The following is a 26,703-nucleotide window of genomic DNA, read 5'->3' as shown; positions in this document are numbered from 1 at the left end:
AATAAGCATTAAAGCAGGGAGACTTAGAGGAACTCTCTCTATAAGGTTCCTTCAATGTCAAGACTCAACATGGTATACCTTCTATTTGTAGTGTGCAAGGAGGCCCTGTACTGGGGCTCTCGAGACCTGTGGAAGGCCCAGCACAGTTCATGCTGCTCGCCTTTTGATCAGACAGCCTAGACCCCCAGAGGTGTACTTTCTACCCTCCTGGGGACTTAAAACCAGCTGTTTGAACTCTAGGATTCCCTTTTTCTTGTTTTCGGGGAGTGCCCCATCCTAGACCGGGGTCTCCTCATCCTACAAAGGGAGCCACTCGCCCCAGGCAAGTAGGAATGCCCAGCCTGGGTAATATTTGCCAAAGCCTTCTGCAACACTGCCTTCGATATCACGGCTCAAATAGAAATCCCAAATTCAAGTAATTCGTAGTCAAAGGCCAGAATTTTAAAACAAGAAAGACTTTATTCACAACGAGAAAATAAATAGCATCAACACAGAACAGACCACTGGGAGTTACAAAGCAGTGTGTCAAAACTATCCAGGTGGGACACTCGCCGGTCGGTGTCCATACATCCGAGGAGCGATTCACGGACTAATAAGAACCAAAGGTTCTTGGAGCTAACCAGTAAAGAGGAACTTGTGACAAAATCAGTAGAAAATGGCCACGGTTACATTAGATTTCTAATGAAGACAACAACAGCCAGTTCCCTTCTGTCCAAGCAGGGAAAAGGGAAAACGGCTTTGCTAAATACTTGAAACACGACCCACCCCACCCACCCCAATTTTCAAAGCAACTAAGCCCTTAAAGCTTATGAACTAAGGAAATGCTTATCTGTGTGATTTTTTTTTAAACATTAGTATTAAGCCAACCTATGCTATTTATGATTTTCTTAGGCTAACATTACATTTAGCTTTTTTCATTTGGTGGCCTGGCCTGGGAAAAGGAAAGAGCATTTGCCAGGATGACACAAAGTGGATGAGCTAGATGCAGCTACCCCAGAGATGACTGGAGAGGGTGATGCCATGGAACAGTCCAAGCCCTCCACGAGACAACAGGTATGTCGGTGTATTTCCAGACACAACAAAGAAGTTGGTAAGCTAGTTTCTTCTTAAAAGAGCTAAGTCAATGAAAATCAAAGGGGTGAATGGAAGAGGGAGGGGGAAAATGGCCTGGAATGGTGGCCTACAAGCCAATCACATGATCCTGCTGTATCATACACCTGAGCATGGCAGGGGGAAAGAGATGATGAAGCAAGGTGATAAAGGGAACCAGCACCTTAAAGGAGATATTCTTTGTTCCCACTTTGGTGGCCATGACATTTCAATTTTGCTCTGGGATTTGGTGTAATAAATGAATGAAAGAAGAGATACCAAGCAAAAGGGTGGGGGGGAGAGGACTTTTAGGCCCCCATCCTTAAGCCTAGTGGGTTCTCAATTGGAAAATCCATCAACAAGGTGTTTTAGCTAGAATTACGATTTTAAAATTCTTTAGAAAAGATTTGACTGAATCGGGTATTTGCCAATAGGATTATCTAGCTTAATTAGTGGAGGGGGAAAATCAGTCTCTATGTACTTTATAGAGTGACACCTCAAAAAAGGAAAACAAGGAACCTTCATAACGGGTACATCTATTTGCATGTGCCTGCAATAGGGGAAGAGATACTGTGATCTCAATACAGACTGGTCTTTTTCATAATCCGCAGGAACTCCTGTTCATTGACTTCTCCGTCACCATCTCGATCAGCTTCGTCAATCATTTCCTGTAAGAATTCAGGAGGTGGTAGATTAGACTGACCTAGGAAACATCTAGAGAAGGTCACGTACGAGAGTTTCGATAACAAACAAAAGCAGCACTGAGATTTGGTGGGGAAGGGGGGGAAGCAAAGGACCAAATCTAGTGACAAAAAGTCATACCGGTTTCATCTGTAAGATGGGGATAATGTCAGCTATAGCATGATGGATATTAAGGGCTGAGATATGGAAGAGATCTTAGAGCTAATCTAGTCCAAGGCTTTCATTTTACACATGAGAAAATTTGAAATCCCAGAGAGACTCAACAATTTGCCCAAAGCAGCACAGACTAAAATCTACTGGGAGAACCCACGTCATCTGGCTAGAAAGTAATCTCTTCCACTGCACCACCCCTAACTTCTAAAACTTAGGCAAAGGCAATGGTTTTAGGCTAAGTCTAATCCTAAATAGAAATACAAATCTCAAGTCCCCATCTACAATCCAACTGAAGGACTGACATTAATTTACCAATATTTTCACTTAATTGGGCAGTAATTTTTCTTGTTCTAATTACTGAAAAAAAGCTGCCTTTTCCTAAATTATCCTCAATCCAGTATTTTATTTAAACTGTAGCTGATATTTAATGTTTGAGAGGGCAGGGACAATTTTAGTTTTGTCTTTTATCTCCTGCACTAAGCACATAAGAAGTACTTAATAAATTCTTACTGAATGAAATGTTTGATTTCCAAGTGATTAAAAAAAATTTTTTTAATTCCCTATGAGCTGGTTTGAACTGTACAGTGAACTAAATGAGACCGAGCTATGGGAGACAGCGGCAGAAAGGCCTAAAGCCTCGATTGGGCTTTAGAGGACATAAAGCAGAGCCCTTTGCTCTGGGACCTTACCCAAGTCTCTCTCTCCCCTGGACCTTGGTTTCCCTACATTCCGATTCTCCATGAGGTCACCTATAAAGGTAATGGCTTCACAATGACCTAGACTCTGGCTAGTCTTCTCTTTATGATTAAAAGCTCACCTTTGTGAGGTGACTGGATGGGCAGAATCTGGCCACGAAACTAGTTAAGCCCACTAGTTTGCCTGGGGAATAAACTCGTGATCCATAGAACAGCAGCCTCAAAGATGGGGGTAGATTTCTTTGAAGGGCCGTTTCTATTATAATAATATTATTATTAAAACCTTAATCTCAAATATAAAAGCTCTAAAGTGCTGGAGCCCGTTTAATGCATCGTAAGTTATAAATGTTGTCTTTTAGAAAGGAGGCCGATTATGAAGTAGATCCATTTTGGATCCTCATTCAAACCCCAAATAGACCACGTAAAACCATCTCACCTGTATCCTACAGTGATTCCACAGCATCTGATGGGTCCTGAGACTTAGCATACAAGCCCAATAACTCTATGTTATTTGTTTTATTTAACTGAGTCTTTAAAATGAAACCCCAACTTTTTGTGGAGAGAGGGAGATGGAGAAAAGAAGAGAAGAGAGAACAATATACAGTAGAGGCGTCAGTCACAGACCGAGGTTTAAATCGTGTCGGAAGTATAAATGAAAGGTGACAAACACAGGCCCCGGATCACTATCATCTCCCCCACCCTCCTTAAGGGTCATGATTCTATAGGTCAGAGAAAAAGGAAAGAGTTACTCAATTTGTCCAAAAGTACTTGTTTGGGAGTCAGGTTAGGACAAGAGCATTTCCCCCAACTGAGGAAGCTAATTTTAAAAACCTTTTCATTACTAAACACCATGGTAGGGGTTAGAAATACAAAAGTGACCACCTTAGTCTAATGAAAAGACTATTAATGTTATACTAAGTCTCCAGTTCCTTCACATCACGGCCACACTTCACTGACACATATTAGCACATAAACTTACCCAGAAAGAAAAATTAAGAAATGGGCAAACCAGAATCGATAAAGATAGGAGACATGGGTAGAAAATGAGGACCTAGGATCGGGAGCTAGTTATACTTACCAACTGAGAGGTTTAAAAAAAAAAATTAGGTGGTGAGCAAAGTACCCAACAGTCCAGATCTGAAGGTCTCTCAAAGAAAACCTACCACAGAGCCAGAAGCCAAGAACATGGGATTCCAGACTCATCTACAACAAACCTGCAGTTCCTCATCAGTGAGGTTTTCCCCTAGCTCTCTGGCCACACGCTTTAAGTTCTTGAAGGAGATTTTTCCGGTTTCATCATCATCGAAGAGTCTGAAAGCCTTCAGAATTTCTTCTCTGGTATCCTTTTCAGCCTTATAAATTAAATCACACACAAGAAAGGAAGGATCTCAGTCCTAGCAACTTGTAGTCATCCTAAGGTCCTCTTACAGAAATGTGGAGAAAATAAAAGCAATAGAATGCCCTGTTGTAAAATGAAAAACTCTCCTATCTTTTCTCATGCTTTTATCCTTCCCACCAAGCAAACTATAACCCCTATTCATTCATCAGGTTGACCAAGGACTGCCTGTTTCATTAAATGAGAACGACCAGATAGAACAGTGCTCTCACCCCACAAAAATACCAAGGTCTGGCCTTTATCTTGGGATACAAACCTCTCAGGGATAAAAGTCATCCCAGGCTTCTTGATTCTGAGAACAAACAGCAGGATTATGTCCACTGGGCAGTGCATGGGATCAGAGTATTTTCAGAACCACCCCATTAGCCTGAGTAATATCTTCCCTGGCTTTCCTTTGCCTCCAGTCAGAGAAATATATTTCTCAGGTTTGTGGAAATCTACCATCACTAAAACTCCCCCTGTGAAATTTCCTAACGTGATTGTAATTGTATATATATGTCAAAAGAAAGACACAACAAGTATATGAGCTCTCGAGTCCCCCAAATTCAGATTTAACTGCCATTAAATTGTAAAATGCTACCATGACAATAATTAGATAGAAAAGGGGTAGGGGCAAGTATTTATTCCTTCTCTTATTTTAGATGGCAAAACTGACTTCTTCAAGTCACAGGAGAACAGGAGTAGAATCCATGTCTCCTGCTTTTCAATCTGAAGCACTCTCTATTCCAATTTGCAAAATGATGGGCGTGGACCAGATGGCCTCTAAATCTGGGATCTTGTGATCCAGGCCCTTGATCTTAGTGAGCTTCATTTTGACAGAGTGATCTCCACACCTGGATGTTCTTTGCTACATAGAGCTTATATGTCCGTCGTGTTGGCTGACTTACCATTTTTTGAGTCATCACAGCCAAAAAGTCATTGAAACTGATTTTCCCCGTCCCCTCCTTGTCAATGTCTGATATCATTTTTTTAATCTCTTCTTTCTTGGGTTCGAAGCCCAGAGCTCTCATGGCCACCTACATCAAAAATAGACTAAATAATTATTTCAACAAAAGACAGAAGTCCCAAAAATACCTAGGGGCAAAAGTGGCACTGTGACTTGGAGCTTCTAATAGTAAGCAAATGACAATTTTAATTCACCTTACTTAACAGGATTGGGGACCGGGGGGGGGGGGGAACAGAAAAAATGGAACGGTACAATAATACCTGTGACCGACACTTTGGGCAGAAAAAAAAGAAGAGAGGGGTAAAGCAAGGCAGGAAAGACAATTCTAGAATACTGTGTTATCAGCTCAGAAATGGAAAGGTGGAATTAAAATGGAAAGAAAATACCTAGGGTCACCAGATCCCCCTTTATTTTTTCCCACCCCAAGGAGTGATATTTCACTATAATTTAACTCAGTGAAAACAGAGACAGTGATGGGGTTTTTTTTATTATGTGTAACTAATTATTTCTCTTGGACTCTGTGCTTTTCCCAGGTTAGTGCTTACAGTTGGTACTTAATAAACCTGCCTTGAGCTCCTTAACATCTATTGTCCCGGTTCCATCTGTATCAAAGAGATCAAATGCCTCTCTAATTTCTTGTTTCTGTTCCTCTGTGAGTTCGGGTTTGGGTCCCATCTTCTTTCTTGGGGGGGCGGAGCCCAGGTTTGGCTTCTTGATGGTACTGGCCTTTAAAACAACAATAAAGAACAAGTGATCTTAAATTGCATTGCAGGGATATAGGATGGCAAATTTTTTAAAAAAGCATTTTCACAATTTTACTTAAAGTGCTGTCAAAGAAATATTCGTATTTTTCATCTCCTTTGAATTTTAGCCTTGTCACCAGGATAAAATCTTCATATAGAATTTTGTGTTCCATTTCCCCAAAATCTTAGAGCTTTCTCCTTCCTGGGATCTATAGTTTCTGCTAAGAACCCATCACAGGATTCAAACCGTGTTTGTCACCACACCATTTCTAACAGTGTATACACCCAGTTGTTCTGAAAATGAATTACAAATGGAGGGAAGACCTGCACCTGCTACATTGTAACAATCTCGGTGGGAAAGTAAATCTTTTTATTTTTGTTGTTGTTGTTGTTTGTGTTTGTAGAGAAGGAAACTGACAATCCCACTCACTTAAACAATGTTTCAGTATCTGTCTACACACACAGCTATTCCCACAAATGCTTCAAAAAAAAAAAATGATACTATTTTGCCCCTTTTCCTCCCCTGGGGAGTTCTGGGAGAGTTTAAGCCTAATCTCTTTGCATTTTATTTATCGCATTTATGCCTAACCGTTTACTCACGTGCAAGGACCCCTATTCGGCACCCATCTTTTAGTGTGCTCTGATGGAAAGTTCCAGAGCTACCTGTTCACACTGAAATGGGAATTGCTGGGCTTTCTTTGCTCCTGCTTAGATTTGGCAGCCATTTCTAAATCTGAGGAAAACCATGATGCTGCCCACATCAAACGCCAAAGAGCATAGCTTTTCAGAGACCTCAAACAGGTGTACCTTGCCTTTCTGCTGGAGGCTCAAAACCCACTACGAGGATTGTTTAAAACCAAATGTAAAAAATACATCTCTTCTCCCAAGTGAAATTCAAATCAATGGAGACACCCCACAGAAGCGGCTCTTTTTACATCAGAAATCGCTTAGAACCCAAAGATGAAACAGTAAAAGATCATTCCATTTGGACGAGATTAGCCCACGGTGAATTTCTGGAGAAATTAAGGCAGCCAGCAGCGCCCCTTACACCCCCCCCCTTGCCTCTGCCTCCCCCTCCCCGCCCCCCCATCCCTCTACACAGCAATCGACAACGTCCTCCCGTGCCCCGCCCCCGCCTTCCACACCCAGCTCCCCCGAGGACCCGAAGCTGCAGCGCCCCCCTTCCATCGCCCCCCCCCACAACCGCGCCCTCCCCAGGGCCCACCCGAAGCTGAGCGCCCAAGGGATCTGCAAAGGCAAGGAAAGGATAGAGGGGGGAAAGGAGCGGCAAGAGAAGCGGGAGCCGAGGAGGCGGTGGCAGGGAAGGGTGGAGGCGGAGGCGGGGAGCGGGAGAGATGGGGGGAACCAAGGGGAAGGATGGAGGGGGATCGGGGAGCAGGGGGAAAAGCGCGACCGCTCGACACCTACCTGGCCTGGGGTGGGGGAAAGTAGGCCGACCAGATCCCGTCAGGGGGGAGGGAGGGAGCAGCGGGTCGGGAGGAGGCGGGCCGGGCGATGGGCCGGGCTGGGGGCCGGGTGGCCACTGGGCGGCCGGCAGGCCGGGCAGGGAAGGGCCCGGCCACAGACCAAGGGGTTGACCAAGCAACGGGGTCCCCGCGCTCGGGGGGCCAGGCCACAGTGGGGACGCCGAGGCTCCGGGCCGGGCGCAGGGGGAGCAGGCCCCACCGGGGCTGAGGAGGCGGCGGCGGCAGCGGAGGTGGTGGAGGTGGTGGCGGTGGGGGCACCGGGGGCAGGAAGGGAAAAGGAGGCCAGAAGAGAGTTCCCCACCAGGGCCAAGGGAAAGACAAAACCACGGCCCGGCCGGGCCACGGAGTGGGATCCAGAGGGAATTGGGGGGCAGGAGGGGGAGTAGCCGCACTCACCATGCCTCCGCTCCCGACAGCTAACGCGCAGACACTGAGTCTCCAAGCCCCTCAGGCGGCAACTAAAACCCTCTCGCTCCGCCCCCTCTCTCTCCCTGACTCCGCCCCGCCCGCGCCTGTCCGCTCAGGCTCCGCCCCCCTGATCTCAGAGAGAGACACACACTCACACAGGCACACACAGAGGCGCGCGCGCACACCCAAAACCACACACACACAGAGGCGCGCGCGCGCACACCCACCCACCCACCCACACACACACACACACACACACACACACACACACACCCCTCCTGCGGCTGCTCCCACCGCCCCTGGAGCTCGAGATCAGGTCCTCACTGGAGCGGAGGGAATCGACATCATCCTACAGAAGCCAGAGGTCTGGTTTCTCATTGGCTCTTTCTCGTGTCTCTTTAGTGTTTCCTATGGGCTGAAAGGTGAACGTCCATTAAGGCGGTTCTTGCTCGCGATAGGCTAGGGGGTTCGGACGCACCCGGGGGATAGACCTGTGACATCCGACGTGAGGCGGGCTCAGTCCGCGATTGGTTATACCTGTGGGGAGCCGGGCCAATTGGCGGGCCGGGAAAGCCTCGGCCGATTCTCTGCCTATTTGGCTGGAGGCCGGTGGATACCCGAGGGAAGCGTAGGAAGTTAGAATTCACGGTATAACCCCAGCCAGGGAGCGAGCCTTTGCCGGAGCCGGAGCCAGAACCCCCCCCCGGACGATCGGGCCGGAGCGGAGCTGCCAGACCCCTTACAGTGACGAGTAAGAGTCGTTGCTGGAGGCCGTCTGGCCGGTGTCAGGGACGAGGGGCGGGGCGAGATGGGCAGGGGGAGCGGGAGGGGGATCTGGGCCCGGCAGGGAGGGGGACTTGGGCCCGACGGGGAGCCGGAGGGAGCCTTTTGGTAGTGGGCGAGGCCAGGCTTCCTGGAGGTCAGCTCTCGCAAGCATCCTGACACTACGATGGCGTTGGATAATTTGGGGTGCCTCAAGCCCTGAGCTTTTGGGGGGCTCCTTAAAGACTTAATGCTGAATCTGGGAGCCAGTCTGCCTTCCATGCCTGGTTGGCCGCCCCACCTCTCTCGCGCAGGCTTCTTTTACGCGATTCCCTCCCTCAAATTTTCAATTGCAAACTGCTCTAATTAATCTAGCTTGTGTTCGAATTCTAGCTTTGCCACTTCCTGCCTGTGTGACCTTGGGCAAGTCATTGAACCCCTCTGGGCCTCAGTTTCCTCCCCTGTCAAACGTAGGCAGGGCCTAGAGAACCTCTAAGGTCTATTTCAGCTCTGACGTTCTCTGATCTCCACCATCCTAATTCTTAACGAGATTCTCACTCATTGTCTAAGCCCTGATGATCAGCTAAAGAACCAAGGGATATTTATTAGAAGCAGGGAAAAAAAAAAAAAAAAAAGGCGGTTGCCAGGGCTGGGCTGTCACTGGACTGGGCTCTGACTTCACCAAACAATAGAAAAGGGCTCTTTGGTTGCCATGCCAACGAGGCTAGGGCCGGGAAGAAAATGAACCTCGACTTGTTTACCCAAAAAAATTTGCTTTTAGCTTCGAATGGAGGTTGTCTGCGTAGTCTCTGGGTGGATTTCTAAAGGCCCTTGGAGCCTTTTGATTTGGATTTTAGGGTGTGTGTACCTTCAGTGCCCTGGGGGGAAATTGAGCTTGTGGATTGAGGCTGGAAAATGGAGATGAAGAGAGTGAAAGGGAGAGGGCTGATTACCGGGCAGACATTAAGGATTAGCTAAATGTGGTGGTTAGCAAAGCCTTTTGTGTCGGACCAAGATACCTAGAGCTCTTTGGGGGAAATTAGGGGATCCTGCTAAGTGTATACACTACAAAATCATGCCTTCTAATTTCAGTGCAACATTTGCTTCTCTTATCATACTCCCCAGGACTACTCACTCCCCCTCCCCCCAGGTTACCCCGCTTTCACATTTTCAACCCTTCCCTCTCTACTGGGTTCACTGCCCCTGAAAGACAGGCTCAGATCTCCGCCATTCCCTTCCCCCTCCATCCATCCCATAATCTTGCCATCCCCTCAGATTGCTGTTCTGCATCTCTCCCCTTTCTGCAAAGCTCCTAAATGGATCGGCTACCCTGGCCACTGTTCCCCCCTTCCCCTCCCCAAAGGCTCGGGGTGCTTTTTCAGTGGGCACTTGACCTTTCTGCAGCATTGCATACTGCTGGCCACACCCTTTCCTAATACTCTCCCCTTGCTTTCAGTACCTGTCAGCTCTTCGGTCTCCCCTCCAGCCTAATTTCATAACCATTCCCCTTCTCTCCTCTCCCCTCCCCCCAGTCTAGTCAGTCTGAACCACTAGCCATTTGCTCTCCCCAAATCTGCTTCTTCTCCCTCTTTATCTTTGAAAATCCTCCCATTTTTTCAAATTCCAGCTCAAATACCACCTCCTCCTGACCCCTACCTTCTTCCCCCCATTTCAAGCAATTCATGTTTCATTACTCTATTGCATTTTCTGTGTGTGGTAACATCCTAACTTGTGTTTGGATTATCTGTATATATGGCTTATTATCTTTCTAGGGGATTGGATTGAAAGCTCCTTGAGAGTAAGAGATTGGATTGTTTGAATTGTTTTTATCCCCAGCATCCGGGGTCTTGCGCCTATTTTTTTCTGGCTGTGCTAGCTCTGTTTTCTCTTAACTGATTTTCTTTTTTCTTACAGCTTACTTCTGCTGCTTAAGTAAGTAGGAAAACTCCATTAATTTGGTAGAAGTGTAATTCAGAATTGGTGATACACTCCATAGGTACTAACTAGGTACAGGGTATCATGGCAGACATTGTGAGCACAGAGATGTGTTGTGTTGCATTGAAATCAGCATCTCTCACTCACAGCAGACCACATATTCTAAGTTTTACAAAAACTCACCTAACATTTCTGTTATTTAGCCAGTTGGCATCAAAGGGTAGAAATGGGAGGCAGGAAAAAATGGAACTAATGATATTTTGCCATCCCCTGGCACTGCAGTCCCCACCCTCCCCAAACCCCCCCCCCCCACACACACACACACACAAATACAAACATACATATGCACACTCACCGTGAGGACTAGCTGGAGACTCAGGCAACAGATCACCATTTTAAATTAAGAAATATCAGAAACTCAGCACAGTCTGGGTTCCCCACGATATCTTCATGATGTCAGGCCTTTAGCACAGAAGATGGACCACCTGTTAAGAATCACACAAAAAAAGAAAAGGTTAGGGTAACTTGCCATATACACCAGTGGAGGGAACATCCAGACTGATGAGATTACAATTCCATTTCAGTACTGGAAAATTTAGATGAAGTGTTCTGGGTAAAGAAAACCAAACCAACTCCCCCCTCCTCCCCCCCCCCAAAAAAAAAAAAAACAACAGAGCTATACTTACAACAAAATGAGGTGATTTCAAGGCTCCATTCAGTGGTAGCAAAATCCAGATGAGAAAGAACATAAAATAATTTTTGGACTTTTTTTTTTTTTTGGCCATTTAGTAAATACTAGAAGTGTGGGATTTTTAAAAGAAAGAAAAAAAGACAGATTTGAAATCCCTATAAGCCCTCAGCCTTTCTATGGAGCAAAGCTAGTGGTAGTAGTCCCTTTTGTCCTTCCCCCTGCATTTTCTGACTTTTTTCCCCCTTTACAAAGAGGGAAAAGGCTGCTCAGAATATTCATTTGAACCTGATTTCTTGCCTTCTTAAAAGGAAAGGGATTTGTACAATATAATTGTCATTTTCTGCCAGGACTAGGGGACAATGGGACTAAGGGGCTATAGCTACCTTACCCCTTGTTCTTCCATCCTTTGGGGTCTTTCTCACCACCTCAGCCTACCAGGTCTCACTAGTTTCATTCCATGGGAGCTGGCGAAGAGACAATTGGAAAAAAGGAAGCAAGTGGGATGGTAATAAAAGAGATGTTTCTTACCCCCAGGTCCCACTTCTATCCCCTCCCCCTTCCCAAATAACTTTAGCCTTTGGGAGGAGCAAGCCTGCCAAAGCCTCCCCCATAATCTTCCTGCTAGGGGAAGGGCATTTAGTTTACTTTGTCTCGCTTTCCTAGAAATGGCCGGCTTTGATTGGGAGGTGATATCTGATGGGCTTCCTTTGTAGTTGGGGGTGGGGCGAAGCATGTCATCTCACCTCCCTTATCACAGTGCCCCGAAGGCCTCTGGGACAAAAATGAAAGATGGTCACTCTGTAGAGGGCCTTGGCCTACTCGGTTTAAAAAAAAAAAAAGAAAGAAAGAAAGAAAAGAAATGCCATTTTTTTCTCTAGGCTGCCAAACTGCCGTAATTGCTTACACTTAGGCCTTGGGGAGCTAAAATGGCCTTTGAAAACACCTTTTCTTTCCTGCTTTCAGAGCTGTTTTTCTTATTAGTCCCACCAGGGTTCCCCATTTCTCTCCCTCTTTTCCTCTGTCTCTCTCTCTCCCCTGTCTTTCTCTGTCTCTGTTTCTGTCTCTGTCTCTGTCTCTGTCTCTTTCACTCAAAAAGTTACAAATGAAAATTAGTAACCCAAAGCCAACCAGGTAAGGTTGGAAGGAATACCGATTTGGAAGTTAGAGGAAATGGGTTCAAATCTTACTTTGTTCACTTTGCTTTGTCAGTCTCAGTTTCCTTCTCTGTAAAATGATGTTGAACTAAAGTTCCTTCCAACTCCAAGTGTTTGATATTTTCCCCCTCCCTTGGCTTACCTCTAGAGACTTTGTTAACTTGGCTGAGGAGGAATCCAGAACTGGTGATAAGACTCACAGCTGGCTGGAAGTTTACCCCTATGCTCCCCTTTAAGAAAGGGGCCTTTCTTACAATTCTAAAGCAGTTGGAATGTGAACCCAGAGACTGCAGGGGACTGAGTGTTCTCCAGGCTCTTTAGCTCTGACATTTGCATATCCACAATGTGCTAATTAGTTATTTGTTTATTAAAGGTCTAGGGATGGCTGGCCTGCTCCTTCTCACTGTGTGGTGCCACCCTTGCCTTCTGATAGTTTGGGGAAGGGCAGGCCGGGGTCTCTGCCTCCCACTGGGGGAAGGACTGGGGGGGGGGGTTTAAGCTTTCGTTCTGTTTTTGCGTCTTGTCTTTTTCTCTCTCCTCCTCTGCCCCCAGCTGCCAGTGGGGGTGAGGGGTGAGTCACAGATCCCTGACTCAAGGGGTCAGCACAGCTTGTTCTGCCCCATCTCATGGGATGACCTGGGCCTTTTGCTTGCCAGTGGTCATTGTCCAGAAAAGACTTTACAGCTTGATGGTTATTTTTCCGTTATTTATCAAAACCACCAGACTCAATGCCATTGAATTTGTTGTAAGGGATTGTTCAACTGTCCAGATTGTAAAACCCTTTAGAGAGGTTCTCCCATCTGGACCTGGGGAGCTAAATGCCATAGGTAGTGTTCTGATAGATCTGTGAGTTATCCCAATGGGGGAGGGGGGAACCGTATTGAAAGGGGCGTGAGGACCTCATTGAAATCTGGCTGTAGCACAATCTGTGTGCTCCCCAAACCTGCACGTGATTCACATCTAGGCATGGATTCCCAAGCATCGGATCTCTTTGACTATAAACTGTGGTCTCTGTTCTCTGAGACCTATGGACAGTCCTAGATTTGGAGGAGGGAAGAATCTTAGAGTTCATTTAACCCAATCCACTGGCTTTTACAATTGGGCCTAGAGGGGTTAAGCGACAGGTGGAAGGTCACCTGAAAGCTGGAGTTTGAACTGAAGTTCTCTGGGAGAAATGGAAACATAGAGTCCATCCAAGGATGGCCTTCCACCCTCGAATGCTGTCTGTATTTCGGGTGGGGCCCCTGGTCCTCTGCCCACCCCCAAACATCAGTGTACATGTGCCCTTTGGTTGGTGGCTCCAGACTGTCCCTTTTGTTGGAGTCTGGCTGCCTCTTGGGGACCCACAATGAAGGTCTGGCTGGGGGCCTGCTCCCTTCTCCCTGTGGCTTTTGGTTTGTTTCCCAGGAGGCTAGAGCTAGGTCTTCCCATCCTGTATGGCTGTACTACAAGTCTTCTATCCTTAACCACCACTCAAGGCCCCTTAAGACAAATGTCACTTTGAGGTGCTAGACTTGGAGTCTCAAAGACTTGGCTTTAGCGCCCACCTCAGTCCTTTATTTACAGGCTCATGGCTTTGCATCTGGAAAAAGGACTTTGCTGGTTCATTAGGCCAACTTCCTTCCTTTCTTTATAGGGCAGGGAACTGAGGCTCAGAGAGGTGAAGGGACTTGTCCAGTCTCACACAACTAGTAAATAAATTGAACCCACCTCTACTGACTCCAAATCCAGCATTCCTTCCATTGCCTGGCTCGGTAACTGCAGGACCACAGGCAGCTGGCTCTGCTTTTTTTCTGTGCCTCGATTTTCCTCATCTGTAAAAGGAAGACCATCCCTTGGATCCTAATCCTTACAGAAGGATCCCCTGGGGGCCACATATTGACTTAGTTTTAAAATGTAATGTCATCTCTGCTTTATTGTATTGTTGTTTATTTTGTGAAATATTTCCCAATGACATTTGAATCTGGTTCAGGCCACACTGGAGAGTGCCATAAACTGGTTTGGCCCCCTCTGGGATTAGATGATTTTAGAAATTGGTTTGTTCTTTGTATTTGTAATTCTAGTACCTGGCGCACTGATAAATGCTTGGTGATTGCTTGACACCTCCCCCCTCAAATCCCACTTCCCAGACCCTCAGTAAAACCTCAGTAACCTCTCTGGGTCTCAGTTTGCCCACCTAGAACATGAAGAGCATGTGCTAGACCCCCATCGCCTTCCTAGCTCAATGTCCAGAGTCCTCTGGTCCTGTAATAATAGCAACGTCAGAATTAATGTCTGCAGTGAATAGAATTGTGAGAATCAGATGGGCTGATTAACGGATGTGGATGGTAGATCTTAATAACTGAAGCGCCCCCCAAGCAATCTCTCCCCCCCCCAGCTATGGTGAGATCTTGCCCATAAAAACTAGGGGACCTAGGAGAGCTGGGTATAAGGAGTATGACAGGAGTGAGACTGGAAGGGACATCCAATAAATTGGAAGGGTCTGGGTGGGGGGGATCTGGGATTAGATTATCACCACGGACCCAACCGGGTCTGGATTGGGTCCCCTTTATCGGGTGGGGTGGGGCGGGAAGTCGAGCTGTGACCAGGCAGAGCCATAGATTCTGTTGGGGAAAAAAGGCCCTTGGAACCCCACAGGGCCTCCGAAAACGCCAAGGTTTTTCTGGTTCCCATGGCAACCGGAGTAGACACTTGCAGGGGGAGGGGAGAGGGCCAGAGTAGGAGGCAGCTAGTAATGCTCTTTTTCTATGTGGGTCATTTGGAAACGGGGTTGATAAATCAGGGGCTGTATAGCCTTTGCTTTCACAAGATTTGAACTGGATTATATGCTGTGATTTTTGTCATCTTGCTGGCCTTCTAGCTGCGACCTTCAGCAGCCCCTCCCCCTCTCTGGGTCTCATTTTCTTCCTCTGTCAAATGAGGGGGTGGGGACTTGACCTCCAAGTCCAATTCTCCCATCTTATGGTCTCCTAGGTTCCTCATCCCAAAACGTTGAACTAATTTATAATCTTCCCAAAGAAAGGGTTTTCTGTTTCCTTTTTTTTTTTATTCCTTCTTCTACCTCCTCCCTCTCTTCCCTCTGCCAATTTTCTATACTAATGCTACATTCTAATCCTTAATATTTCATGCTATCTTCTCTCAAGACATGTATTAGTTTTATGATGAATTGCTGACAGGTTCAATGATATGACCTTCAATAAATACTGTTGTGCAAAAACAAAAAAAAAAAATTTTAATGGAAAGTCTGGGATCAAATCTTGGAAGATGGAAATCTCTCCAGTCACTCATGTCGGTTGATACCTTTGTATCTTCCTCATTCTGACTTGTATTTATTGACGTAGTTGCATTCTTCCCATTCTGTGCCCCCGTCCCCCCAGATCACTGAATTGTAAGCTCCTGAAAAACAGGGACACTCGCATCTTTCATTTTTGTAACCTGAGACCCAGCATTGCGTCTTACATAAAAAGCAAAGCTTAATAAATGATCAGTGGGTTGAAGTGAATCCTCAGTGGGGAGGAAGGGAGAGGGAAATAGAAAAGAAATCCACCAAGATCATAAAAGGATATTTAGGGAAATAGAAAAATATATTCAAAAGAAAACATAAGAAACCCAAGCAAACATGATGCTCGTGGGCTTGCTTTAAGAAGCTGTGGCAAAGACCCAAAAGGGAACATCCAACTGCCGTCCGGAGCTGTAGGTGGTTACAGGTGAGTGATCTTAGGTGAGTAGTAATAACCGTTACTCACATTTCTATGTTGACTTCTGTTTTCTCACACCAGCCTTGTGAGGTAAGTGAATGTCAGCATTATTATCCCCATTTTACAGATGAGGAAATTTTTACCCAGAGGGGAGAAGTCATTTGCCCGGGGTCACAGAGCTGGGAAGAGGCACTACACCCACTTCAATGGAGCAACCTGAACGAAAGTCAGGTTGCCGAGGGTGGGGGCGGGGGTGGGATGACGGGAAAGAAAACAAAGAAATGCTGGAAGAAATGGTCCCCCCCAAAAAATCAGAGGCAAAATCAGATTATCTTAGAAGGAATACAGGCTGTCTCCTGACACCCCACTGTTGTGGGCCCGCCTCCTAAGGGGAATGGGGAGGGGGAACCTTTGGGTACTTTACTCATCAGGCTGCCCTGGCTGGAGGGCCCAGATGAGACCAACCATACACAGTACAGTGGAGGAGGTACCAGATTTGGAATCAGGGACCTGGATTTAAATCCCAGCTCTGTTACCTGTTGTTCCTGTGACCCGGGCCCATCACTTTACCTGTCTGGGGTGCAGTCTCCTCATCTGGAAGATTAAGTGGGTTGGACTAGAGTTGGGGTTCTTTACTCCGGCTGTGTCATGGAGCTCTGTGGCAGTGTGATGAAGTCTATTTGAATGCCGTAGGATTGATCATAAAGGGAATCATTTTGTTGAAAACCAGTTATTGAACTATTTCAGAAGTAAGCTGCATTCCCCCTCCCCAAGTTAAGAAGCACAGGATTAGAGGATCTAGGAGATCTTGAAATCTCTGAGCCTTTGAAAGCAAGGAGTGTTTTGGCTAGCTTTGTGGTTTTTGGATTGTTGAGGGAAGGAAGGAAGGTGATCTGTATAATGGCCAGAGCAGTGGCTTGGCAGGCAGGGAAGATCTAGGTTGCCATGCCAGCTCCGTCACCGACCAGCTGTGTTCCTGCACCAAATCACTCCAACCCTCCACACCTCAGTTTCCTCGGCTAGTTTACTTCATTTCTGGTTTCTCCTTTGCTGTTCTAATGTAAATCCTGCGTTTCTTGAAGATGTCATTATTTTAATATACCCTTGGACCTGTCTGTACGGTATCCCCCATTTTAATTTCCGAGAAACAAGCTCCCCCGGGAGCCATGTTGAAAATATTCCATTTTGCTGATTTCTGTATAAAAAATGGTATGTTTTCGTATTGGCTCAAGCTGACGCACGTGAGAATAGGGACCAGCTCAAGCCGGGTTTCTTAGGTAACAGTGGAGAGGCAGCTTTGCAAAAAAGCAAACGCCTCGTTATTTGCATCATTAATACTAATTGGGGAAGTTTTTCTGTTACGTGTTCTGCATTTGAATTTGGAGAGAAAGGCCTTCATTTTGTTTTTCCCAGGACTCCTGCTTTGCAGCAGCTTCTCAAAGAAATGTACCAACTATGCCAATTAGTATGTGCACAGAAAAAAAGCTGCTCTTCTCTCTCTCCTTGCTTCTTCCCAGCTGTATCACCCCTTGAGAGGCCTTTCACAGGAGCTGTGCGGGGCCACTGGTGGTGGGCTTTTGAAAGAACTCGGTGGCGAGGGGAGTCACTGTTTGGGACATTCTTTACATCTTGGACAGAAGTTGATTCTCCACTCCAAGATGCAAGGAAGGGTCCCGGTTACCTCTTCCCAGCAGCCTGTGTAGGAAAACACTCCTGATGTATTTTGATTTTTTTTTTTTTTTGCTTCTCTCACAAAAGGCTTTTCCTGTCTGTATTTGCACAGGGCAGATGAGAGGAACTTTGCCGAAATGTAAAAGAGAAATCTTTTCTTTGGGGAGTGGGAGCTCACTCAACTCCTTTGAGGTCCCTCTTGATCAGTAAATGTGTTTACTTGCTGCCTTCAGGCTGGAGGGCTTGTTTCTGTTGGCAGACAAGACTAGTAGCCATAAACCTTGGGTATCCGGGTCTCAATTTCCCCGGGTAGATCTGTGGTGAGAAGAAGGGGTGGGATTCTCTCCCCTCCTTTCCTTTTAAACTGACCACTGTCTCTCCAAAGACACAGAAACACAGCCAAAAAAAAAAAAAAAAAAAAGAACAAGAAGTAGTAATCTGGAAGGCAAAAAAGCCCTCCCTCCCCCCTTACTAAGCGGAGAAGGTGGGCAGCAAATGGAATTGACTGGAAAGCATGAGCCCCCTTCCCAATTTGCAAACTGATGAAAGCTCCCCTTCCTTCCGTCCTCCCACCCTCCCTTTTGTCCCTTTTTTTCCACTCCCAAGGCTGCCCATAATGTTCAGTTTGAGCCCGATATCAGCTTGCTACAAATTAGGATGAGAGAATAGTAGGGAGTTCCAGTGTGCTATTTTTCCCTACTGGGGTTGCGGGGAGCGAGGGGAATGCTGAGAACTACCTGGCTTAGAGATAACGTTCTTGAAGTTGGTAATCTTTTCCTTGCTCAGTGGGACTTGGTAACTTTGAAGAATATGCAGTAGTGTTTGGCATTGGAAAAAGAATACTTTGTTTGCTTATCCAGGGGCTAGCTGTCTTTTGTCTGGGATGAAACTAGCTGTTCTCTGGTGGCCGCTACCTTTGTAACTAACTTCGGGTACTTTGTATTCTTCAGGGACTTCTCGACTTGCAATATCAGCAGCTGACTGTCAAGGTTGAAAATATTGTTGCATTGTGTTTGTTGCGTTGAGTTCTTGGTGAACTCAAGGGGGGAAGACCGGTTCCCGGAAACCGAGGCTCGTCTCTGGGGCCTTCATTAAGGATAGCCATTGGCAAAATGGGGTAACCGGCTGGTTTGGGTCACTTGAGAGAAAGAAAGCGCCAAACTTGGCTATTTCTATTGTTTCCCCGACTGCCTTTGTTTTCCTCCGGTTCATCATGAAAAGTAGGTCTAAGGATCAGATGGCAAACTGAGCCCAACAGCAGCTTCGGAATTAGCTTTGGGTGTCTCTGGTCAAGCTAACCTCATTCTGGGCCTTAGTTGATTGAGGGTGCTGGGCCTCCCTTGCAGAGCTTTGTGGTGAGGTTTGGGGAATCTCCTTTCTTCTTTTCTCACAAATATTCCATTTATGGGCTACTGTGACTAGGGAGAGGGGCTTGAATAAATTTCAGCTTTTCCCCTATAATTCTTTTCATTAAGGGAAAAAGTCACTTAAAATTTTAAAATCTTAGGCCTTAGAAGACTGGGGGAAATCAGTTTTTCTCTACTTAAGCTTCTTGTGTTGCTGGTATTCCCTCACCTCAGTCCCCATCACCCCAATATCCCTTAGTCTGTGTGCACCACAGCCAGTTTCTGGAGACCGAGAAGCCCCCAGAAAAAGGCATTTCAAGAAGACCCAGGTCTTACATATAGCATTCCCAGATGGGTCCCAAGATCCCAGGGACTTCGATTTCGAGCCAGAAGGCTTCAGAGGCCATTGGGTCCAACCCTTCCTCTCCTCTTTCCATTTTGACAAATGAAGTAACTGAGGCCCAGAAAGATTAAGTGACTTACCCAGGGACACACAGACAGTAAGTGGTAGAGCCTGGATTCGAACACGCTCTGGCTCCAAGTCCAGTGTTACGGAGCGCTATCGGCCCGCTCTGAGAAACATCAAATAATTGCTGGCACTTATGTAGTACTTTGGGGCAGCTGGGTGGGGCCATGAATAGAGCCCTGGACTTAGAATCAGGAACACTCATCTTTATGAGTTCAAATCCAGTTTCATACACTTACTAGCTTTGCCTCTGTTTCCTCATCTGTAAAATGGGTTAGACACGATAAATGTGGAAATATGTGTAGAATTACACCTGTTTAACCTGTATTGGATTACTTGCCACCTAGGGAAAGTGGGGGGAAAGGAGAGAGAAAAATTTGGAACACACGTTTTGCAAGGGTAAATGTTGAAAATTATCCATGCATATATTTTGAAAATACAAAGCTGTTATTTAAAAATAAATAAATAAGATAAAATGAGCTAGAGAAGGAAATGACAAACCACTCCAGTAGCTTTGCCTAGAAAGCCTCAAATGGGTCGTGAAGAGTTGGACACAACCGAAATGACTTGACAAGAATAACAACAATATAGCACCTGGAGATCTGTATATATTAGTTCATTTGATCCTTATACAACCTAGTGACAGATACCTTTTACAGATGAGAAAACTGAGGCAGGAGTTAGTTAAGTGCCTTGCCCAGGATCAGCTAGTACATGTCAGGAGGCCAGCTTTGAATTCAGGACTTCTTAACTGCAGGTCTAACACCATCTAGCTGTCCTATGTGAATGAATGTGCACTGTTCTAAATGGAACAGGCTTCAGTTTTGTGAACTTAAGAGATAACATCAAAAAGGAGGCTGGAGATCCAGTGCTGGTCAGGCAGTTTCTATTCAAGCAGGGAGTTTCTAACTATTTTAAAGAATTGAGAGGCAGTAGGGGCAGTTAGATGGATCAGTGGATAGAGCACAGACTCCAAAGTCGGAAGGATCTGACTTGGTTCTGCCTTAGACACTTAATACTGCCTAGCTATATAACCTTGGGCAAGTCACTTAACCCCAATTGCCTCAGCAAATGCGCGGGCGCGGGAGCACACACACACACACACAATTGAGAGGCAGCCTAAGAGTTGGCCAGACTTCTTGCCTCTGATCTATACGAGCTGTGTGAGCAACTATGGACAAGCCAGTCCTCTGTACTATTCCCAAAGGCTCTATGTTCCTTGGTGGTTGCTAGTCAAGAAGTAGAGGGAGTTCCTCTACTAGTTAAATCACAAATCTTGGGTCTAATAATGGTAATAATGATGGTGATAATAATGATGATGGTGATGATGATGATGGTGATAATAATGTATTAATAGCTTGATTGAGATCTACTTGACCTAATCAAAAGAGGGTGGACTTGCCTCCTTTTGCCATTTCAATGAAATGAATGTGAGCCTGGCTGAATGGATTTTCTGCTTCAGGAATATTGTGTTGGAGGCGTGCCTTTTAAATGTTTTTAAAAAATATACGTGTGCTATCCAATCTCCTCCTCCTCCTATACCTTCTCATAGTCTCAGTTCTCAAAGGTCGCGTCAACAAGAGTTGGGGAATGGGAGATAAGGTGTGGCAGATGCTGCCCTTCGAGGGGGCTTCATATTGTGGTGTGTGTGCGCCGGGTATGTTGTGTCTCTGTGCTCACAGTAACTCTGAGTGTGTCCGTGGGTTCCTGAGACCACCCTTGTTAGGGTCAGAGGCTCCGCACCTGGTGGGCCACAGCACGACGAAGGTCACTCTCAGAGAACAGTTAATAAGCTGTCTGGGGAGGAGCCGGGGGAAAAGGAGGGAGACAAATTTGGGACACAAGGTTTTTCAGAGGTGCCGAGACCCTTGAAATATTAAAGTGAAGCATGTGGTATTTAGACATATATCATGGTACAGTGAATGGGCTTGTCTGGCCTTGGAATGGGGAAGCCCTTGCGTACATCCTGGTCGCCGTTACTTGAATTCAGGATGGGTCACTGGGTGTCTCTTTAAGACTGTAACTTGCGAGCAATCTGCTTGCCAGTTTGCATCAAGAAAAGAAGTTTCCACATTGGAAAGTCTCTATAGAATGATAAAAATCAAAGGTCTGGACCCCAAACAAATGTAAGCCACAAATTTCAATGCTGTCTTTGTGTTTGAGTGGTGGAGGTCGTCCATAGAATTATGGCCTATGTTGTTCTGACCCTGAGGCCTCTATCGCTAAACGAGGGCATTACATCATGTAGGTGGAAGGCCGTCGGTCTCCCTAGTCCCAAGGCCAGCTGCAGTCTTTTGGACTTGGGGGAGGGGGAAGCTGATTTCAGGAAGTGGTTAAGATGGTAGATTTGCCTGTTGGGCTTCAAGTGGGTCATTTTATTGGGAAATTTGGGTTCTCAGGGCTCTCACTAGCAGGGCCGGACTGTCTGGGATGTGTTTTGATGCAATGGTTAAGTAATCACCTGGTCGATGCCTTCCCCTCTGGGCCAGTGCAAGTTGGGAGCACTAGGTACACTCGGTGGGATATGGGCAGTTCTTAGATATGGTCAGATATTCTGGGAGGGATGGGGGCAGCGTGGCAATGTACCCTCGGTAGTACTTCGAACAACGTACTGACCTGATGTTTCACGACAGACCCACTTCTAAAATGTTTGTGTCTAAAGCTCATCTATTCACTCCCATTTTCCTATTGGCATCAGAATTTCAGCACTGCGCTCTCCCACACAGAAAGGATTTCACGGTTTGTGTCTTATATCAAAGAATCCGAGCTTTGGCTAAAAGAAACATTCTTTGTTAATGGATAAAAAAGTCCCACGGTGGCTTTTCCAAGTATCCCAGATGTGTCGTTACCATGTCGCTCTAAGAGCCACGACCAAGTTGGGGCAACCTAGTCCTCGTCCCAGGGTGCCAAATTTTGAGATCACTTCAGCTATACAGAAGCTGGCAAAGAATTAGTTAAGTAGTTAAAATAGAAGTGTAGACTAGGCTGATTTTCTTGGCCTTCCCTGCTCCTCACCCTGCCACGCCCCAACCGAGGGCATCGTTTGCCCCGGGTAGAGTGTACAGTGCTTGTGTGCAAAAAAGATTCCCAATTATGGCTCTGGGCACTCCATGCTCCAATGCAGATTGTAACTGAGCCATGCCTTCCTATCCTATGGGATTCTTGTCCCTGTCTTCCCATAAGTGCCTTAGGAAGAGGACCTGTCCGGTGCGCCAAAGGCCTTCTTCCAGCTCTCTTCACATTTCACTTCATGGCTGCCATTGCCATACTTAGGTTCTTATTCTGTTAGTCCTTATGCATGGTGGGTAAAAAACACAAGTATTAAACTTCCCTGGTGGAACTGTCACACTTGATTTTTGAAATTCCAGCATAGTTTACTGCATGTGTCTATACCCCAATATTTCATATTTTGATGGGTTTGTGATCATTATAATATATAAACCAAAAATACCTATTATATGGAATTATACAATATAACATTAACACTATCATATATCATAAGAATTTTACTCTTCTGTTTCAAATACAAATAAATAAGATGGGGTGGCTAGGTGGCACAGTGGAGCACTGGCCCCGAAGGCAGGGAGGACCTGAGTTCAAGTGCAGACTCAGACACACACTTACTGTGTGAACTGAGGCAAGCCACCTAACCCCAATTGCCTTGTTTAAAAAAAAAAAAAAAAAAAAGAACAAATAAGATAGAGTTAGAGTCTGGCCCTTTTATTGATATAGACAACTCCCAGGAAGGGGAACACCTTTTCCCAATGCAGATCAGCATCTTCACTGCAATTTAGAGCCATAGCTCAAACTCAAAAAATATGGGCCCACCAAACCACACAGAAGACTCACTCACTGTAGGCTGGTAGCATTTGGCAGATTTGACACCTCTGGCCTAGAGGGTTCAGGGGAGAAATTATTTGCCCAGGGTCACACAGCCAGTATGTGTTAGGGGCAGAACTTCAGCCTTGATCTAACTAGCTCACAGTAGGCACTTAACAAATGTTTGTTGACTGACTGACTGACTAGCTCCAAGGCTTTCGGTTTTCTCTATTTTTCTGTTTCTTTCTTTCTGTTTCTCTTTCTTTGTATTTCTCTCTCTTTCTCTTTCTGTTTGTTTCTCTTTCCATTTCTATTTCTCTCTGTGTTTCTCTTTTTTCTCTCTCCATTTTTCTATTTCTGTGTATTTCTCTATTTCCCTTTGTTTCCCTGTTTCACTTTTTCTCTCCATTTCTCTGTTTTTTTCTTTCTCCATTTCTCAGTGTTTCTCTATTTCTGTGTTTTTCATTCTCCATCGCTGTCAACCCCAACTCTCTCTTTCTCTCTCTCTCTCTCTCTCCCCATCTCCATTTCTCTCTGTTTCTCTCTGAATTTGTTTCTCTTTTTTCTCTCTCCACTTCTGTGTGTCTTTTTCTCTCTCCATTTCTGTTTCTCTCTGTTTCTCTCTCCATCTCTATGTTTCATTTTTTCTCTCTTCATTTCTCTGTTTCTCTCTTTTTTCTTTCTCTTTTTTCCTCTCCATTTCTCTCTGTGTGTTTCTTTTTCTCTTGATTTCTCTATTTCTCTTTCTCTGTGTCTCTCTCTCTCCGTTTCTCTATTTCTTTCTTTCTCACTTTCTCTCTGTGTATTTCTTTCTCCCTCCATTTTTCTGTTTCACTTTGTCTCTCCATTTCTCTGTTTCTTTTTCTTTCTCCATTTCTCAGTGTTTCTCTATTTCTGGGTTTTTCATTCTCCATCGCTCTCCACCCCAACACACACACACACACACACACAACACACTCTCTCTCTTTGTGTGTTTCACTTGTTCTCTGTTTCTCTCTTTTTTTTTCTCTGCATTTCTGTTTCTCTCTCTCTCCATTTGTTTCTCTCCATTTTTCTCTTTCACTTTTTCTGTTTCTCTCTCTCTGTTTCTCTATTTCTCTCTCCCTCTCTCTTTCTCTCTATTTCTCTGTGTCTATCCATTTTTCTCCTTTTCTGTATGTTTCATTTTTTCTATTTCTCTTTTTTCTCTCTGCATTTCTTTCTTTTTTCTGTTTCTCTCTCCATTTCTCTCTCTATTTCTCTCTGTGTGTTTCTTTTTCTCTCCATTTCTCTGTGTTTCTATATTTCTTTCCATGTGTTTCTTCTCCATTTCTCTCTGTCTCTTTTTCTCTCTCCATTTCTTTCTCTATTTCTCCCTCTTTCTTTGTTTCTCTCTTTTTCTCTCTTTTTTTCTCTTCTTTTCTCTCTGTGTATTTCTCTTTTCTCCATTTCTCTTTCTGTTTCTCTATGTCTCTCTTTCTGTCTCTTTCTCTCTTTTCCCTCCATTTCTCTGTTTTTCTGTTTCTCTTTTTCACTTTTTCTCTGTTTTTCTCTCTCTTTCTGTTTCTCTATTTCTCTCTCCCCCTCTCTGTTTCTCTCTATTTCTCTTCCTCTGTATCTTTCACTTTTTCTGTTTCTCTTTTTTCTCTCTGAATTTCTTTCTTTCTCTCTTTCTGTTTCTCCTTTTCTCTCCATTTCTCTATTTCTATATTTCTCTTCATGTGTTTCTTCTCTGTTTCTCTCTGTGTGTCTTTTTCTCTCTCCATTTCTTTTTCTCTATTTCTCCCTCTTTCTCTGTTTCTCTTTTTTTCCTCTCCATTTCTCTCTGTGTTTCTTTTTCTCTTGGTTTCTCTATTTCTCCCCCCCCCTCAGTTTTTCTCTCTTTCTCTATGTCTCTTTCCCTGTCTGTTTCTCTCTATCTCTGTCTCTGTCTATGTGTGTGTGTGTGTTTCTCCCTCTATTTCTCTGTTTCTTTCTCTCTCTTTTTCTGTTCTCTTTTTTTTCTCTCCGCTTCCCTCTTTCTCTTTTTTCTCTCTCCATTTTTCTCTGTGTATTTGTCTCTATTTCACTTTTTCTCTCTTCATTTCTCTGTTTCTCTTTTTCTCTATCCATTTCTCTCTGTGTTTCTTTTTCTCTGTCCATTTCTGTTTATCTATTTTTGCTTCTGTTTTTCTTTCTCCATTTCTCTGTGTGTTTGTCTCTTTTTTCTCTGTTTCTGTGTCTTTTTTTTCTCTCCATTTCTCTCTCTGTGTGTTTCTTTTTCTCTTGGTTTCTCTATTTCTCTTTATCTCTCTGAAGATTTCGCTTTCTCTACCTCCTTCCCTCCATTCCTCCCTCTCTCTCTCTCTTTCAGTTTCTCCCTCCATTTCTCTGTATATTTCTTTTTATCTCTCCATTTCTCTCTGTTTCTCTTTGTCTTTCTCTTTCCCTGTTTCTCTTTCTCTGTTTTTCTCTCCATTTCTATTTCTTTCTGTTTTTCTGTTTCTCTCTCCATTTCTCTCCCTCTGTATCACTTTTTCTCTCCATTTCTCTCTCTGTTTCCTACATTTCTCTATATATTTTCCTCTCTGTTTCTCTTTGTGGTTTTTCTCCATTTATCTCTTTCTCTCTTTTCATTTCTATTTCTCTGTTTCTCTTTTCTGCATTTTCTTTTTTTTTTACATTCCACTCTCTTTCTAGAGCTCTCTCTGTTTCTCTCCCCATTTCCATTTCTTTCTGTTTCACTTTTTCTCTCTGTGTCTCTCTCTTTTTCTTTGTTTCTCTGTTTCTCTTTTTATCACTCCATTTCTCTTTTTCTCTGCTTCTCTTTCTCTCTCATTTCTCCCTCCATTTCTATTTCTCTCTCTCCATTACTCTCCCTGTTTCACTTTTTCTCTCCATTTCTCTATATATTTCTCTTTGTTTCTCTTTTTCTTTCTCCATTTCTCTCTCTCTTTCTCTGTTTATTTCTCCATTTCTCTTTATTTCTATTTCTCTGTTTCACTTTTTCTCTTCATTTGTTTCTTTCCTTTTCTCGTTCTCTCTCTGTCTCTATCTGTCTTTGTTTCTCCTATGACAGGGATATCTTTAAAAGAAGATCTATTCCTTTTGAAGGTACAGCTCTCTTTACAAAAATGAATATTGAAAATTATTTCCTCATGTATTTGGCAAAATAAAAAGAAAGAAAATATAGCTCTCAAGGCTACTGTGTGACATAGGGATTGAACAGAAGCTCTGGAGGCAGAAGGACCTGAATTCAAATGTGACATCAGAAACTTCCTAGCAATTTGACTCTAGACAAAGCACTTAATGCCCCTCTCCCCCCCCCCCCCGCCCCCAAAAAAAGTATGTCTCTGGGACCACAGTTTTTTTCATTTAACAAAGGAAAATTTTTATTAGCCAGAGATACTGAAAAGAGCGGTCTGGCAGTAGAGTTTAGGGGAGAGTAAAGTAAAAGTAGGGGAAGCAGCCTGTTGGGGGTGCTTTTTTTGTACAGAGAGAGTAAAGGTACAAAGGAAGGAGCCCAGGCTTAGAGAAGCCAGAGTTGGAAGGGGCCTGACAGAGACTCTAGGCTGATGGTTCCA

At 44.8% G+C, this 26,703-nt stretch overlaps 2 protein-coding genes across 7 annotated transcripts in view; one reads left to right on the top strand and one right to left on the bottom strand.

Moving 5' to 3' along the window:
* Positions 1-439: 439 nt before the first annotated feature.
* On the bottom strand, positions 440-12,018 carry CETN2 (centrin 2). 5 transcript variants are annotated; one of them, XM_051968816.1, is made up of 6 exons: positions 11,396-12,018; positions 10,672-10,778; positions 5,549-5,707; positions 4,923-5,051; positions 3,854-3,991; positions 440-1,757 (listed from the first exon to the last, which is right to left on the bottom strand). In XM_051968816.1, the coding sequence occupies exons 2-6, from the start codon at positions 10,708-10,710 to the stop codon at positions 1,668-1,670; spliced, it is 555 nt and encodes a 184-aa protein (XP_051824776.1). In that variant the 5' UTR covers positions 10,711-10,778; positions 11,396-12,018; the 3' UTR covers positions 440-1,667. The 5 variants fall into 5 exon arrangements, with proteins under 5 accessions (XP_051824776.1, XP_051824778.1, XP_051824777.1 ...); XM_051968818.1 differs by lacking the exon at positions 11,396-12,018 and adding an exon at positions 11,003-11,245 and having other exon boundaries at positions 10,672-10,801; XM_051968817.1 differs by lacking the exon at positions 11,396-12,018 and having other exon boundaries at positions 10,672-10,983.
* Positions 8,131-26,703, top strand: part of NSDHL (NAD(P) dependent steroid dehydrogenase-like) — a 44,583-nt gene continuing 26,010 nt past the window's right edge. Inside the window, exon 1 of one of the 2 annotated variants that reach the window (XM_051968813.1) lies at positions 8,131-8,370. The gene's annotated coding sequence lies outside the window, so the exon portion shown is untranslated. The remainder of the gene's footprint in view (positions 8,371-26,703) is intronic. The other variant, XM_051968815.1, reaches the window with a different exon arrangement.

The sequence above is a fragment of the Antechinus flavipes genome, chromosome X (assembly GCF_016432865.1).
Source record: "Antechinus flavipes isolate AdamAnt ecotype Samford, QLD, Australia chromosome X, AdamAnt_v2, whole genome shotgun sequence".
Taxonomy (NCBI): domain Eukaryota; kingdom Metazoa; phylum Chordata; class Mammalia; order Dasyuromorphia; family Dasyuridae; genus Antechinus; species Antechinus flavipes.
This window is presented reverse-complemented; position numbering and strand designations above follow the sequence as displayed.